The sequence below is a fragment of the Oncorhynchus nerka genome, linkage group LG12, assembly GCF_034236695.1.
Source record: "Oncorhynchus nerka isolate Pitt River linkage group LG12, Oner_Uvic_2.0, whole genome shotgun sequence".
Lineage (NCBI taxonomy): Eukaryota > Metazoa > Chordata > Actinopteri > Salmoniformes > Salmonidae > Oncorhynchus > Oncorhynchus nerka.
In genome coordinates this window covers 17,007,585-17,027,975 of record NC_088407.1, presented here as the reverse complement: position 1 = coordinate 17,027,975, position 20,391 = coordinate 17,007,585, and the positions used below count along the sequence as shown (strand labels likewise).

The 20,391-nt window shown below is 35.1% G+C and overlaps 1 protein-coding gene across 1 annotated transcript in view; it reads left to right on the top strand.

Annotated features, from left to right (window-relative positions):
* The first annotated feature begins 450 nt into the window (after positions 1-450).
* Positions 451-20,391, top strand: part of LOC115122638 (acetylcholinesterase-like) — a 33,485-nt gene continuing 13,544 nt past the window's right edge. Inside the window, exons 1-8 of the mRNA XM_065025294.1 lie at positions 451-761; positions 4,405-4,816; positions 8,031-8,135; positions 8,797-9,010; positions 9,116-9,379; positions 9,746-9,928; positions 18,241-18,339; positions 19,593-19,788. Of these exons, the coding sequence (XP_064881366.1) occupies positions 4,497-4,816; positions 8,031-8,135; positions 8,797-9,010; positions 9,116-9,379; positions 9,746-9,928; positions 18,241-18,339; positions 19,593-19,788 (1,381 nt within the window). The 5' untranslated portion in view covers positions 451-761; positions 4,405-4,496. The remainder of the gene's footprint in view (positions 762-4,404; positions 4,817-8,030; positions 8,136-8,796; positions 9,011-9,115; positions 9,380-9,745; positions 9,929-18,240; positions 18,340-19,592; positions 19,789-20,391) is intronic.

The window sequence follows — 20,391 nt, the reverse complement described above, 5'->3', positions numbered from 1 at the left end:
TGTATGTGTGTGTGCGCGCGCGTGCGTGCGTGTGCGCGCGTGCTTGCGTGTGTGTGTGTGTGCGTGCGTGCGCTGATTCCTGGTGCACCACACAAAAAATATGAACTGGAGGTAGGTGGCATCAAGATGTGTGACCTGTTGCCACAAGAAAAGGGCAAACAGTGAAGAACAAACACCATTGTAAATACAACCCATATTTATGTTTATTTATTGTTTATAGCCATAATATGACATTTGAAATGTCTCTATTCGTTTGGAACGAATGTTTATTGTAAAAAAAGAAGGTTTATTTCACTTTTGTTTATGATCTATTTCACTTGCTTTGGCAATGTAAACACGTTTCCCATGCCAATAACTCCCCTTGAATTGAGAGGGGCAGTGGGACTTCTCGCGAGACTTCCTCTGAGTAGCATACTACTTTTCTTTTTTTTTTTCATTTGTGGACCGCTTTATCAGCGACAGTCTCCCCCGCCGTCCTAACAGCACAGTAAGGGGTCACTACCCCCACTCAATACAGAGAGAGAGAGACGGGCACATTAAACAAACACCTAGGGCTGACAGCAAAGCAGCGAAGACCGTAATTAAACCGCGCGTCTTTGCTCCCCGACCAGAAACCCTCACTCACCCCCTAACTGTGCCGAGGACACTGGGTTTAACTTCGTCTAAATAGGTTGACAGGGCGAGGGTCGCTTGTCTCCCAGGGGATTCTGCGAAGCAGCGTCTTTAGCCGGGTTGGACCCACTAGGCTACTAACTAGCCAGGTAAGGTCAAACGCACAGCCTGAGCCCAGTGGTGCGCTCGGTTCGGCTCGAGCTCCGTGCGTGCAGCAGCAGCTGCTGTCTGTCCTTTTATAGACATTCTGCTGGAAATGACACGATCTAGCCTCGCTCCTCTGTCATTCTCGTCGGTGAGTGGAATAGAATTGGAACATTCGAATGTGGGATATTCATTCACCCCGGCAACATGATCATGCAATTGGATATTGTGGGAAAGAGAGTGAGAGGGGGGTGACTGTGCGTGAGTGTGTGGGGTATAGCTACTGTGCTGTCGATGTTGCGTGTGTGACGCGCCATCCATGGTGAGACCACTGAGCGAAACACGTGTGTTTGTTGGCGTTCCTCTCCTCGCACACATCTGTTTGGTTCATACATTGCCGATGTCTCGTCTGTTGTGCTTGTAATAGATTTTATAGACAGTGGGCGTCGTGTTTGTTACATGAACACTTGATGTGAAACGCAACATACAGGATTATATAGCTAGGCTTATTATTATGTTGCAAATGCAATTGTGTCAAATCTGTGCGTTGAGCAACACGGAATATGTAGGCCAAATCAGTGTTTATTGTAGGCCTGTTATTACTATTAATATTATTACTATTATTATTATTAGGCCTATTATCTTTCGTTGCCCAATAGCTCATGACTATGTCTTTCCGTTTAATAACGCTTACCATTGCAACCAATTTCCTAGTCTAGCCTGATGGCTTTGATCCTGTGCCATGTTGGAAAGATCAGGACAGACAGACATTTGCTGGCCATGTCAGGAATGTCTGATGTATGTTTACCTCAGCTGGCAGTGACACACACACACACAGCAGCAGCAGGGTAATGTAGCTGGGTAACCAGGACTCTACCTGGAGAGAGCGTGTGTGTGTGTGTGATGCTCCTTGATGTTGCATGATGTCTGTCTATGGTGCTACTGTCAAAACAAGATGGCTTGGTTTGCTGCTATAACGCCATATCATCTACAGACTATAGGCAATATGTCTAATCTACACGTTACAAGATATAGGCTACTCCATATAGATAGATAGATTGATAGGCCTAGATTGATGGATAGATATGTGCTCTATAATTTGATTAAAATCAGGAGGGTGGCGTCTTGTGAGTGGCGCGTGGGCACACAGAGAGCGAGAGAGAGAGGCACACGTAAAGTATTTGAACTAAAACAAAGTCTTGTTTACCTCGACTACCACCTGGACGCCACGCCTTTCCTACGCACTTCTCAGTAGTTGGTATTATTATCTTATGCGGGTGCATAACAGGTTTTGCAGGCGTAAGTTCTCTTGCACGTGCCGAATACATTTTATTCGTCCGCTGAAAAACCTTTGCTGGCCAAGAGTTTTCAATCAATACATTCAACACATTTATCTAAAGCCATCCCTTTAAATTTGGTGTACCTTTTTTATTCGAATGTTCTCGACAGACACAAGAACATATGGAGAGAACGATCAAGAATATTAGGGACAATGGAAAAAAAGCCATGTAAATATACGCATATTTGTCTCCTTTTAAGTGATAATTGGTAGATTTAAAAATACTCTGATCTTGTATATTATTTAGGGTTATGAAGAATTGGAAGAGTAGTCCTATAAATCTACCCTAAGCATCTTCATGTAACTGTGATGACAACGGTCCAGTCGTGCTCCAGATTTAAACTGCTACCTATGGCCTGCGTTCCATAATGATTCAAATATGCTACATGTCCCCAATTATTGCACAACTTGTAACACATTAGCCTAATATAATCCACTATTGATCCACCTCAGGAACAACCACAGGAACATGAGAGAAATTAAAGTCAAATTAATAATCTAGTAATGGAAGGATGCAAAATGTAAGGAAACTAACACTAAAGTGAGTTATAAATGTAAGGAAACTAACAGTAAAGTGACAGTTATAAATGTAAGGAAACTAACACTAAAGTGACAGTTATAAATGTATGGAAACTAACACTAAAGTGAGTTATAAATGTAAGGAAACTAACACTAAAGTGAGTTATAAATGTAAGGAAACTAACACTAAAGTGAGTTATAAATGTAAGGAAACTAACACTAAAGTGACAGTTATAAATGTAAGGAAACTAACACTAAAGTGACAGTTATAAATGTATGGAAACTAACACTAAAGTGACAGTTATAAATGTAAGGAAACTAACACTAAAGTGAGTTATAAATGTAAGGAAACTAACACTAAAGTGACAGTTATAAATGTATGGAAACTAACACTAAAGTGAGTTATAAATGTAAGGAAACTAACACTAAAGTGAGTTATAAATGTAAGGAAACTAACACTAAAGTGAGTTATAAATGTAAGGAAACTAACACTAAAGTGACAGTTATAAATGTAAGGAAACTAACACTAAAGTGACAGTTATAAATGTAAGGAAACTAACACTAAAGTGACAGTTATAAATGTATGGAAACTAACACTAAAGTGACAGTTATAAATGTAAGGAAACTAACACTAAAGAGACAGTTATAAATGTATGGAAACTAACACTAAAGTGACAGTTATAAATGTATGGAAACTAACACTAAAGTGACAGTTATAAATGTAAGGAAACTAACACTAAAGTGAGTTATAAATGTAAGGAAACTAACACTAAAGTGAGTTATAAATGTAAGGAAACTAACACTAAAGTGACAGTTATAAATGTAAGGAAACTAACACTAAAGTGACAGTTATAAATGTAAGGAAACTAACACTAAAGTGACAGTTATAAATGTAAGGAAACTAACACTAAAGTGAGTTATAAATGTAAGGAAACTAACACTAAAGTGACAGTTATAAATGTAAGGAAACTAACACTAAAGTGACAGTTATAAATGTAAGGAAACTAACACTAAAGTGAGTTATAAATGTAAGGAAACTAACACTAAAGTGACAGTTATAAATGTAAGGAAACTAACACTAAAGTGACAGTTATAAATGTAAGGAAACTAACACTAAAGTGAGTTATAAATGTAAGGAAACTAACACTAAAGTGAGTTATAAATGTAAGGAAACTAACACTAAAGTGACAGTTATAAATGTAAGGAAACTAACACTAAAGTGAGTTATAAATGTAAGGAAACTAACACTAAAGTGACAGTTATAAATGTAAGGAAACTAACACTAAATGTATGGAAACTAACACTAAAGTGACAGTTGTAAATGTATGGAAACTAACACTAAAGTGACAGTTATAAATGTATGGAAACTAACACTAAAGTGACAGTTATAAATGTAAGGAAACTAACACTAAAGTGACAGTTATAAATGTAAGGAAACTAACACTAAAGAGACAGTTATAAATGTAAGGAAACTAACACTAAAGTGACAGTTATAAATGTAAATGCATCCCAAACTAATCCGGTCGCTATGGCAACCACACATCGCAAAACCTAAACAACAACTTACAACTTCATGTAATTTGACTCCTATAGTGTCATGTTTTCCTTCAATATGGAATATTGCTTCAAGTTATTTCCTTTCCCTTGTCTTTTTAAAGCCAACCTCACGCAGTCGCTTAGTAAATCCCTATCATGCCCTTCTTTTTCCAAGCCTCACTCTCTCCCTTTTTCCATATATCTATATTTATCTTTCATTCTTTCTTCCTCTTTTTCTATTTCTCTTTATCTAGGTCTGAGGGACTCCAGACAGAACAGAGAGCACAAACTTCTGACTACCTGAAACCAGAACCAGGAAGTAAACAACACAGAAAACAACAACATCATGAAGACCTCCACCGTCTTCCTCTCGCTCCTCGCCTCACTCTCTTGTTCCCAGAGCGACTCTCCGGAACTCATTGTGACAACGCGGGCAGGAAGCTTACGCGGCATCCGCCTACCGACGCCCGACAGGAGTCACGTGACTGCTTTCCTCGGCATCCCATTCGCCGAGCCCCCGCTGGGCGAGAAGCGCTTCCGTAAGGCGGAGCCAAAGAAGCCGTGGTCGGGAGTGTTCGACGCTAGCTCCTACCCTAACGCCTGCTATCAGTTCATTGACACCTCTTTCCCCGGGTTCCAAGGATCTGAGATGTGGAACCCGAACAGGTTTACATTTACTTTGACATTTTCCAGGGTTCTGAGATGTGGAACCCTAACTGGTTGATTGTTTAAGACATCCTCTTGTTGTGTGCGTCCCTAAATGCACTATATTCCCTATTTAGTGCACTACTTTTGACTAGGGCTCTTAGGACTCTGTTCAAAATCAAATCAAAATCTAATTTATTTATATAGCCCTTCGTACATCAGCTGATATCTCAAAGTGCTGTACAGGAACCCAGCCTAAAACCCCAAACAGCAAGCAATGGAGGTGTTGAAGCACGTTGGCTAGGAAAAACTCTAGAAAGGCCAAAACCTAGGAAGAAACCTAGAGAGGAACCAGGCTATGAGGGGTGGCCAGTCCTCTTCTGGCCAAGATGTTCAAATGTTCATAAATGACGAGCATGGTCAAATAATAGGTCTGGGACAGGTAGCACGTCCGGTGAACAGGTCAGGATTCCATAGCCGCAGGCAGAACAGTTGAAACTGGAGCAGCAGCATGGCCAGGTGGACTGGGGACAGAAAGGAGTCATCATGCCAGGTAGTCCTGAGGCATAGTCCTAGGGCTCAGGTCCTCCGAGAGAGAGAAAGAAAGAGAGAATTAGAGAGAGCATACTTAAATTCACACAGGACACCGGATAAGACAGGAGAAGTACTCCAGATATAACAAACTGACCCTAGCCCCACGACACATAAACTACTGCAGCATAAATACTGGAGGCTGAGACAGGAGGGGTCAGAAGACACTGTGGCCCCATCCGATGATACCCCGGACAGGGCCAAACAGGAATGATATAACCCCACCTACTTTGCCAAAGCACAGCCCCCACACCACTAGAGGGATATCTTCAACCACCAACTTACCATCCTGAGACAAGGCCGAGTATAGCCCACCAAGATCTCCGCCACGGCACAACCCAAGGGGGGTGCCAACCCAGACAGGAAGATCACATCAGTGACTCAACCCACTCAAGTGACGCACCCCTCCTAGGGACGGCATGAAAGAGCACCAGTAAGCCAGTGACTCAGCCCCTGTAATAGGATTGGAGGCAAAGAATCCCAGTGGAAAGAGGGGAACCGGCCAGGCAGAGACAGCAAGGGCGGTTCGTTGCTCCAGGGCCTTTCCGTTCACCTTCACACTCCTGGCCCAGACTACACTCAATCATACGACCCACTGAAGAGATGAGTCTTCAGTAAAGACTTAAAGGTTGAGACCGAGTTTGCGTCTATCACATGGGTAGGCAGACCATTCCATAAAAATTGAGCTCTATAGGAGAAAGCCCTGCCTTTAGCTGTTTGCTTAGAAATTCTAGGGACAACTAGGAGGCCTGCGTCTTGTAACCGTAGCGTACGTGTAGGTATGTACGGCAGGACCAAATCAGAGAGATAGGTAGGAGCAAGCCCATGTAATGCTTTGTAGGTTAGCAGTAAAACCTTGAAATCAGCCCTTGCCTTGACAGGAAGCCAGTGTAGGGAGGCTAGCACTGGAGTAATATGATCAAATTCTTTGGTTGTAGTCAGGATTCTAGCAGCTGTATTTAGTACTAACTGAAGTTTATTTAGTGCTTTATCCGGGTAGCCGTAAAGTAGAGCATTGCAGTAGTCTAACCTAGAAGTAACAAAAGCATGGATTAATTTTTCTGCATAATTTTTGGACAGAAAGATGTTCGTCAAAAGAGAGATCAGGGTCCAGAGTAACGCCGAGGTCCTTCACAGTTTTATTTTAGACGACTGTACAACCATTAAGATTAATTGTCAGATTCAACAGAATATCTCTTTGTTTCTTGAGACCTACAACAAGCATCTCTGTTTTGTCCGAGTTTAAAAGTAGAATGTTTGCAGCCATCCACTTCCTTATGTCTGAAACACAGGCTTCTAGCGAGGGCAATTTTGGGGTTTCACCATGTTTCATTGAAATGTACAGTGTCATCCGCATAGCAGTGAATGTTAACATTATGTTTTCGAATGACATCCCCAAGAGGTAAAATATATAGTGAAAACAATAGGGGTCCTAAAACGGAACCTTGAGGAACACCGAAATGTACAGTTGATTTGTCAGAGGACAAGCCATTCACAGAGACAAACTGATATCTTTCCGACAGATAAGAACTAAACCAGGCCAGAACTTGTCCCTGTAGACCAATTTGGGTTTACAATCTCTCCAAAAGAATGTGGTGATCGATGGTATCAAAAGCAGCACTAAGGTCTAGGAGCACGAGGACAGATGCAGAGCCTCGGTCTGATGCCATTAAAAGGTCATTTACCACCTTCACAAGTGCAGTCTCAGTGCTATGATGGGGTCTAAAACCAGACAAGCATTTCGTATACATTGTTTGTCTTCAGGGAGGCAGTGAGTTGCTGCGCAACAGCCTTTCTAAAAATGTTGAGAGGAATGGAAGATTCGATATAGGCCGATAGTTTTTAAAATATTTTCTGGGTCAAGGTTTGGCTTTTTCAAGAGAGGCTTTATTACTGCCACTTTTAGTGTTTTGTACACATCCGGTGGATAGAGAGCCGTTTATTATGTTCAACATAGGAGGGCCAAGCACAGGAAGCAGCTCTTTCAGTAGTTTAGTTGGAATAGGGTCCAGTATGCAGCTTGAAGGTTTAGAGGCCATGATTATTTTCATCATTGTGTCAAGAGATATAGTACTAAAATACTTGTGTCTCTCTTGATCCTAGGTGTTGGCAGAGTTGTGCAGACTCAGGACAACTGAGCTTTGAAGGAATGCACAGATTTAAAGTCCATAATTTGCTTTCTAATAATCATGATTTTTTTTTCCTCAAAGAAGTTCATGAATTTATTACTGCTGAAGTGAAAGCCATCCTCACTTGGGGAATGCTGCTTTTTAGTTAGCTTTGCGACAGTATCAAAAAGACATTTCGGGTTGTTCTGATTTTCCTCAATTAAGTTGGAAAAATAGGATGATCGAAATTTACAGTTGATTTGTCAGAGGACAAGCCATTCACAGAGACAAACTGATATCTTTCCGACAGATAAGATCTAAACCAGGCCAGAACTTGTCAGTGTAGTGCACTATGTAGGAAACGGGGCCATTTGGGACGTTTGGTTTCAATGTTATTTATTCTCTTTTACTTCCTTTCATTATTTTACGGTAAAGTGTGTTTTGTGATTTTAAATGGATTTTAAATTATACCAGTTGTGATGGTAGCTAGCAAGGCCACAATGTTCACTAAATCCAGTTTGATCTGATTCCAACAGGGAGATGAGTGAGGACTGCCTATACCTCAACATCTGGGTACCAACCTCCCCCAGACCTCACAACCTCACCGTGATGGTGTGGATCTACGGTGGAGGCTTCTACAGGTAGGTAGCCCAGTGTGCTAAGCAGATGGCCCTGTAACTGGAGGGTTTGAGCTTGCAACTAGAGGGCTTCTGGGTTCACATCCTAACAACAATCCCTTAACTACAATTGTGCCCTTGTGCAAGGCACAACCTGCTCTCCATCCAGGGGTGCTTGGTGTGTGTGATATCTGATTGATAAATGAACAAAAGACAACGTGCTCTCCATCCAGGGGTGCTTGATGTGTGTGTTATCTGATTGATAAATGAACAAAAGACAACGTGCTCTCCATCCAGGGGTGCTTGGTGTGTGTGATATCGGATTGATAAATGAACAAAAGACAACCTGCTCTCCATCCAGGGGTGCTTGGTGTGTGTGATATCTGATTGATAAATGAACAAAAGACAACCTGCTCTCCATCCAGGGGTGCTTGGTGTGTGTGATATCGGATTGATAAATGAACAAAAGACAACGTGCTCTCCATCCAGGGGTGCTTGGTGTGTGTGATATCTGATTGATAAATGAACAAAAGACAACGTGCTCTCCATCCAGGGGTGCTTGGTGTGTGTGATATCTGATTGATAAATGAACAAAAGACAACGTGCTCTCTATCCAGAGACAAAGTTCCATTGTTCCATGTAACATATGGACAATAATGTTATATTGTTTTGTATTGTTCTACAGTGGCTCCTCGTCCCTGGATGTGTATGATGGACGTTACCTGGCCCACTCTGAGAAGGTGGTGGTGGTGTCCATGAACTACCGTGTCGGGGCCTTTGGTTTCCTGGCTCTTCCTGGCTCTTCGGAGGCCCCTGGGAATGTGGGGCTCCTAGACCAACGTATGGCCCTCCAGTGGATCCAGAATAACATACATATCTTCGGGGGCAACCCCAAGCAGGTAATGATAACAAAGAGTTTGTGTGTGTGTGCGTTCATGCCTGCGTGCTTGGGAGATGCTCTCTACAAATTCAATATTAATATTATGAACTACTACTACTCGTAGGTGACCATCTTTGGGGAGAGTGCAGGAGCAGTCTCTGTGGGAATACACCTCCTGTCTCCAGACAGCCGCCCCACCTTCACCCGAGCCATCCTCCAGAGTGGAGTCCCCAACTGTCCCTGGGCCACTGTTACGCCCGCTGAAGCCCAGCGGAGAGCTGCCATGTTGGGGAAACTGGTGGGCTGTCCCTCTGGGGGTAACGACACAGAGCTGGTGGACTGTCTCCGTAACAAGCCCCCCCAGGACCTCATCCACCAGGAGTGGCAGGTCATTTACATTGATGTGTTACGTACATTTTTACATCTTACGGAAAGTTTGAAATTCATGTTTTACCTTTTAATATTTCCGTTTTACACAAAGCTTAACATTTTGTATAAAGCTTTGCATTTATGTTTACCTTTGTGTGTATATATGTTTATTTTACTTTAAAATGTTTGTTTATGTGTGCATTTACACTTAATTTGACATTTTATATTTTACATATTGGAGGAATGTGTTCTAAATTAGGCTAAATAGAGAAATAAAGAGTCAAGGTTTTGTGTTGACATTTATATTTGATCATGAATAAGTAGTACAGTTCTAGTGAATAGGGTCACTATGGTTTATTTGATATTATTTACCTTTTTTTCCCAGGTCATGCCATGGTCGGCCATCTTCCGTTTCTCCTTCGTGCCGGTCATCGATGGCGTGGTCCTCCCTGACAACCCAGAGGCCATGCTGTCATCAGGCAACATCAAAGACACCCAAATCCTGCTGGGAGTCAACCAGGACGAGGGCTCCTTCTTCCTCCTCTACGGAGCCCCCGGCTTCAGCAAGGTGTGTGTGTGTGTGTGTGTGTGTGTGTGTGTGTGTGTGTGTGTGTGTGTGTGTGTGTGTGTTGGGCCATGACGATACCAGTATCTCGATATTCATTAGTATCGTTTCAAGGAACAAAACACAAAGCGGATTTCACTTCTTTAGGAAACCGTCCTAATGTTGGAAACACATGTATTTATTTTCCAAGCTATATGTTACATAGGGAACAATATACATACAATATGTTACATACAGAACAATATACATACATACAATATGTTACATACAGAACAATATACATACAATATGTTACATACAGGACAATATACATACAATATGTTACATACAGGACAATATACATACATACAATATGTTACATACAGGACAATATACATACAATATGTTACATACAGAACAATATACATACATACAATATGTTACATACAGGACAATATACATACATACAATATGTTACATACAGAACAATATACATACATACAATATGTTACATACAGAACAATATACATACAATATGTTACATACAGAACAATATACATACAATATGTTACATACAGAACAATATACATACAATATGTTACATACAGGACAATATACATACAATATGTTACATACAGAACAATATACATACAATATGTTACATACAGAACAATATACATACAATATGTTACATACAGAACAATATACATACATACAATATGTTACATACAGGACAATATACATACATACAATATGTTACATACAGAACAATATACATACAATATGTTACATACAGAACAATATACATACAATATGTTACATACAGAACAATATACATACAATATGTTACATACAGAACAATATACATACAATATGTTACATACAGAACAATATACATACAATATGTTACATACAGAACAATATACATACAATATGTTACATACAGAACAATATACATACAATATGTTACATACAGAACAATATACATACAATATGTTACATACAGGACAATATACATACAATATGTTACATACAGAACAATATACATACAATATGTTACATACAGGACAATATACATACATACAATATGAATAATATATATACAATATGTTACATACAGGACAATATACATACAATATGTTACATACAGACAATATACATACAATATGTTACATACAGAACAATATACATACAATATGTTACATACAGGACAATATACATACAATACAGGACAATATACATACAATATGTTACATACAGGACAATATACATACAATATGTTACATACAGGACAATATACATACAATATGTTACATACAGGACAATATACATACAATATGTTACATACAGGACAATAACATACATACAATATGTTACATACAGAACAATATACATACAATATGTTATATACAGGACAATATACATACAATATGTTACATACAGGACAATATACATACATACAATATGTTACATACAGAACAATATACATACATACAATATGTTATATGTTACATACAGGACAATATACATACAATATGTTACATACAGAACAATATACATACAATATGTTACATACAGGACAATATACATACAATATGTTACATACAGAACAATATACATACATACAATATACATACAGGACAATATACATACATACAATATGTTACATACAGAACAATATACATACATACAATATACAATTACATACAGAACAATATACATACAATATGTTACATACAGGACAATATACATACAATATGTTACATACAGGACAATATACATACAATATGTTACATACAGTTAATATACATACAATATACAATATATTTACATACAGAACAATATACATACAATATGTTACATACAGGACAATATACATACAATATGTTACATACAGGACAATATACATACATACAATATGTTACATACAGGACAATATACATACATACATACAGAACAATATACATACAATATGTTACATACAGGACAATATACATACAATATGTTACATACAGAACAATATACATACAATATGTTACATACAGAACAATATACATACATATGTTACAATATACATACAATATACATACAGAACAATATACATACAATATGTTACAATATACATACAATATGTTACATACAGAACAATATACATACATACAATATGTTACATACAGAACAATATACATACAATACAATATACATACAATATGTTACATACAGGACAATATACATACAATATGTTACATACAGGACAATATACATACAATATGTTACATACAGGACAATATACATACAATATGTTACATACAGAACAATATACATACAATATGTTACATACAGACAATATGTTACATACAGAACAATATACATACAATATGTTACATACAGAACAATATACATACAATATGTTACATACAGGACAATATACATACAATATGTTACATACAGGACAATATACATACAATATGTTACATACAGACAATATACATACAATATGTTAATATGACAATATACATACAATATGTTACATACAGACAATATACATACAATATGTTACATACAGAACAATATACATACATACAATATGTTACATACAGAACAATATACATACAATATGTTACATACAGAACAATATACATACAATATGTTACATACAGGACAATATACATACAATATGTTACATACAGAACAATATACATACAATATGTTACATACAGGACAATATACATACAATATGTTACATACAGGAATATATACATACAATACATACAGAACAATATACATACAATATGTTACATACAGACAATATACATACAATATGTTACATACAGATACAATATACATACATACAATATGTTACATACAGAACAATATACATACAATATGTTACATACAGAACAATATACATACAATATGTTACATACAGAACAATATACAATATACATACAATATGTTACATACAGAACAATATACATACAATATGTTACATACAGAACAATATACATACAATATGTTACATACAGAACAATATACATACAATATACATACAGAACAATACATACAATATGTTACATACAGGACAATATACATACAATATGTTACATACAGAACAATATACATACAATATGTTACATACAGAACAATATACATACAATATGTTACATACAGAACAATATACATACAATATGTTACATACAGAACAATATACATACAATATGTTACATACAGGACAATATACATACAATATGTTACATACAGAACAATATACATACAATATGTTACAGAACAATATACATACAATATGACATACAGAACAATATACATACAATATGTTACATACAGAACAATATACATACAATATGTTACATACAGGACAATATACATACATACAATATGTTACATACAGAACAATATACATTATGTTACATACAGAACAATATACATACAATACATACAGAACATATACATTAATATGTTACATACAGACAATATACATACAATATGTTACATACAGGACAATATACATACAATACAATATGTTACATACAGAACAATATATACATACAAATATACATACAATATGTTACATACAGGACAATATAACATACAATATGTTACATACAGAACAATATACATACAATATACATATACATACAATATGTTACATACAGAACAATATACATACAATATGTTACATACAGAACAATATACATACAATATGTTACATACAGAACAATATACATACAATATGTTACATACAGGACAATATACATACAATATGTTACATACAGAACAATATACATACAATATGTTACATACAGGACAATATACATACAATACATACAGAACAATATACATACAATATGTTACATACAGGACAATATACATACAATATGTTACATACAGAACAATATACATACAATATGTTACATACAGAACAATATACATACAATATGTTACATACAGGACAATATACATACAATATGTTACATACAGGACAATATACATACAATATGTTACATACAGAACAATATACATACATACAATATGTTACATACAGAACAATATACATACAATATGTTACAGAACAATATACATGCATACAACAATATGTTACATACAGAACAATATACATACAATATGTTACATACAGGACAATATACATACAATATGTTACATACAGAACAATATACATACAATATGTTACATACAGGACAATATACATACAATATGTTACATACAGAACAATATACATACATACAATATGTTACATACAGAACAATATACATACATACAATATGTTACATACAGAACAATATACATACAATATGTTACATACAGGACAATATACATACAATATGTTACATACAGAACAATATACATACAATATGTTACATACAGAACAATATACATACAATATGTTACATACAGAACAATATACATACAATATGTTACATACAGGACAATATACATACAATATGTTACATACAGGACAATATACATACATACAATATGTTACATACAGAACAATATACATACAATATGTTACATACAGAACAATATACATACATACAATATGTTACATACAGGACATATACATACAGGACATACAGGATATACATACATACATATATGTTACATTACATACAGAACAATATACATACATACAATATGTTACATACAGAACAATATACATACAATATGTTACATACAGGACAATATACATACAATATGTTATATACAGGACAATATACATACAATATGTTACATACAGAACAATATATGTTACATATACATACAATATGTTACATACAGAACAATATACATACAATATGTTACATACAGGACAATATACATACATACAATATGTTACATACAGAACAATATACATACAATATGTTACATACAGAACAATATACATACAATATGTTACATACAGGACAATATACATACATACAATATGTTACATACATACATACAATATGTTACATACAGGACAATATACATACAATATGTTACATACAGGACAATATACATACATACAATATGTTACATACAGAACAATATACATACATACAATATGTTACATACAGAACAATATACATACAATATGTTACATACAGAACAATATACATACATACAATATGTTACATACAGAACAATATACATACATACAATATGTTACATACAGGACAATATACATACAATATGTTACATACAGGACAATATACATACAATATGTTACATACAGGACAATATACATACAATATGTTACATACAGGACAATATACATACAATATGTTACATACAGAACAATATACATACATACAATATGTTACATACAGGACAATATACATACATACAATATGTTACATACAGAACAATATACATACAATATGTTACATACAGGACAATATACATACAATATGTTACATACAGAACAATATACATACAATATGTTACATACAGAACAATATACATACATACAATATGTTACATACAGGACAATATACATACAATATGTTACATACAGAACAATATACATACAATATGTTACATACAGGACAATATACATACAATATGTTACATACAGGACAATATACATACATACAATATGTTACATACAGAACAATATACATACAATATGTTACATACAGAACAATATACATACAATATGTTACATACAGAACAATATACATACAATATGTTACATACAGGACAATATACATACAATATGTTACATACAGGACAATATACATACAATATGTTACATACAGAACAATATACATACAATATGTTACATACAGAACAATATACATACAATATGTTACATACAGAACAATATACATACAATATGTTACATACAGGACAATATACATACAATATGTTACATACAGAACAATATACATACAATATGTTACATACAGAACAATATACATACAATATGTTACATACAGGACAATATACATACAATATGTTACATACAGGACAATATACATACAATATGTTACATACAGGACAATATACATACATACAATATGTTACATACAGAACAATATACATACATACAATATGTTACATACAGGACAATATACATACATACAATATGTTACATACAGAACAATATACATACAATATGTTACATACAGGACAATATACATACAATATGTTACATACAGGACAATATACATACAATATGTTACATACAGGACAATATACATACAATATGTTACATACAGGACAATATACATACAATATGTTACATACAGAACAATATACATACATACAATATGTTACATACAGAACAATATACATGCATACAATATGTTACATACAGGACAATATACATACAATATGTTACATACAGGACAATATACATACAATATGTTACATACAGAACAATATACATACAATATGTTACATACAGGACAATATACATACAATATGTTACATACAGAACAATATACATACATACAATATGTTACATACAGAACAATATACATACATACAATATGTTACATACAGGACAATATACATACAATATGTTACATACAGAACAATATACATACAATATGTTACATACAGAACAATATACATACAATATGTTACATACAGAACAATATACATACAATATGTTACATACAGGACAATATTCATACAATATGTTACATACAGGACAATATACATACATACAATATGTTACATACAGAACAATATACATACAATATGTTACATACAGAACAATATACATACAATATGTTACATACAGGACAATATACATACAATATGTTACATACAGAACAATATACATACAATATGTTACATACAGGACAATATACATACAATATGTTACATACAGAACAATATACATACAATATGTTACATACAGAACAATATACATACAATATGTTACATACAGAACAATATACATACAATATGTTACATACAGAACAATATACATACAATATGTTACATACAGGACAATATACATACAATATGTTACATACAGGACAATATACATACATACAATATGTTACATACAGGACAATATACATACATACAATATGTTACATACAGGACAATATACATACAATATGTTACATACAGGACAATATACATACATACAATATGTTACATACAGAACAATATACATACATACAATATGTTACATACAGGACAATATACATACAATATGTTACATACAGGACAATATACATACAATATGTTACATACAGGACAATATACATACAATATGTTACATACAGGACAATATACATACAATATGTTACATACAGAACAATATACATACAATATGTTACATACAGGACAATATACATACAATATGTTACATACAGAACAATATACATACAATATGTTACATACAGGACAATATACATACATACAATATGTTACATACAGGACAATATACATACAATATGTTACATACAGAACAATATACATACAATATGTTACATACAGGACAACATACATACAATATGTTACATACAGAACAATATACATACATACAATATGTTACATACAGAACAATATACATGCATACAATATGTTACATACAGGACAATATACATACAATATGTTACATACAGGACAATATACATACAATATGTTACATACAGGACAATATACATACAATATGTTACATACAGAACAATATACATACAATATGTTACATACAGAACAATATACATACAATATGTTACATACAGGACAATATACATACATACAATATGTTACATACAGGACAATATACATACAATATGTTACATACAGGACAATATACATACAATATGTTACATACAGAACAATATACATACAATATGTTACATACAGAACAATATACATACATACAATATGTTACATACAGGACAATATACATACAATATGTTACATACAGAACAATATACATACATACAATATGTTACATACAGGACAATATACATACAATATGTTACATACAGAACAATATACATACAATATGTTACATACAGAACAATATACATACAATATGTTACATACAGGACAATATACATACAATATGTTACATACAGAACAATATACATACATACATACAATATGTTACATACAGGACAATATACATACAATATGTTATATACAGAACAATATACATACAATATGTTACATACAGGACAATATACATACAATATGTTACATACAGAAGGTTTAAAGGACCAATCATGTATGTGAGTACACCTACTGTTTGTTTTAGTGCATATTATTATATTTTGTCTGTGTGTGTGCGTTCCAATGACACTAATAAAATTGCACCCTAATCTTTCATTGGCCCTCCATAGGACAACGAGTCATTGATCTCCCGTGAGAACTTCCTGGAGAGCGTGAAGCTGAGTGTCCCGCACGCCAACGAAATCGGCCAGGAGGCTGTGGTGCTGCAGGTAGGCGGACCAGCAGGATTAGGAGGTGGACCTGTACCCAAAAGGTTGCTGGTTAGAAACCCGGGTTAAGCCGGGCTCTGTAAAAAAGCGGAAATTGATCTGGCACCTTGAGGGTTGCTGGATGTATGTGATTAGTGAATCAAGTAGTCAAGTAATAAAGTTGTGTTGTATCAAGGTCTCCGGTTTGAATACCAGTCTAATAAAGTTGTGTTGTATCGACGTCTCCGGTTTGAATACCAGTCTAATAAAGTTGTGTTGTATCGAGGTCTCCGGTTTGAATACCAGTCTAATAAAGTTGTGTTGTATCAAGGTCTCCGGTTTGAATACCAGTCTAATAAAGTTGTGTTGTATCGACGTCTCCGGTTTGAATACCAGTCTAATAAAGTTGTGTTGTATCGAGGTCTCCGGTTTGAATACCAGTCTAATAAAGTTGTGTTGTATCGAGGTCTCCGGTTTGAATACCAGTCTAATAAAGTTGTGTTGTATCGACGTCTCCGGTTTGAATACCAGTCTAATAAAGTTGTGTTGTATCGAGGTCTCCGGTTTGAATACCAGTCTAATAAAGTTGTGTTGTATCAAGGTCTCCGGTTTGAATACCAGTCTAATAAAGTTGTGTTGTATCGAGGTCTCCGGTTTGAATACCAGTCTAATAAAGTTGTGTTGTATCAAGGTCTCCGGTTTGAATACCAGTCTAATAAAGTTGTGTTGTATCGAGGTCTCCGGTTTGAATACCAGTCTAATAAAGTTGTGTTGTATCGAGGTCTCCGGTTTGAATACCAGTCTAATAAAGTTGTGTTGTATCGAGGTCTCCGGTTTGAATACCAGTCTAATAAAGTTGTGTTGTATCGAGGTCTCCGGTTTGAATACCAGTCTAATAAAGTTGTGTTGTATCAAGGTCTCCGGTTTGAATACCAGTCTAATAAAGTTGTGTTGTATCGAGGTCTCCGGTTTGAATACCAGTCTAATAAAGTTGTGTTGTATCAAGGTCTCCGGTTTGAATACCAGTCTAATAAAGTTGTGTTGTATCGACGTCTCCGGTTTGAATACCAGTCTAATAAAGTTGTGTTGTATCGAGGTCTCCGGTTTGAATACCAGTCTAATAAAGTTGTGTTGTATCGAGGTCTCCGGTTTGAATACCAGTCTAATAAAGTTGTGTTGTATCAAGGTCTCCGGTTTGAATACCAGTCTAATAAAGTTGTGTTGTATCAAGGTCTCCGGTTTGAATACCAGTCTAATAAAGTTTTGTGTTACAGTACACTGACTGGTTCGATGAGAACAATGGAGTGAAGAACCGAGACTCCCTGGATGACGTGGTCGGAGACCATAATGTCATCTGCCCTCTGCAGCAGTTTGCCAGGACCTACTCCCAGCTCCACTCTAACCTGGGTGCCAACAATGGACAACAGTCGGACAACGCTGGGGCCATGACCAAGGACGGGAACTCACAAAGTAAGAATTGTTCACAAATGTTTTTTCAAATATGTTGTTTAATGTCTGGTTGATTTTTAAAGTAACTTGTTCAGTGAAAATCTTACTTTTAAAAGTTCAAATTCTGTTAACACATACCCAAATAATGTTGTTGGCTCATCATATACTCTTATTTGTGGAAAAGAAAAAATGTGAGAATTTTTGAATTTTTTTTAAAACTCAACTACTCACATTAATATTTTTGATACCGGCTTGACTTAAGGTGACCACGCCCCCGAGTAGAGTAATCCCATGTAATTAGACTAGATTTGGCATCATCCTAAACAAACTACTGACACTTATATCATTTCAATAAACGTTTTCAGCAGCATCACACATTGTTATTCACATACTTGGCTGTCACAACAACAAATTATTTGCATGATACGTATGCTAACACTGACAGTACAACTGTCACATTATACTGACCTGCTAACACTGACAGTAAAACTGTCACATTATACTGACCTGCTAACACTGACAGTACAACTGTCACATTATACTGACCTGCTAACACTGACAGTAAAACTGTCACATTATACTGACCTGCTAACACTGACAGTACAACTGTCACATTATACTGAC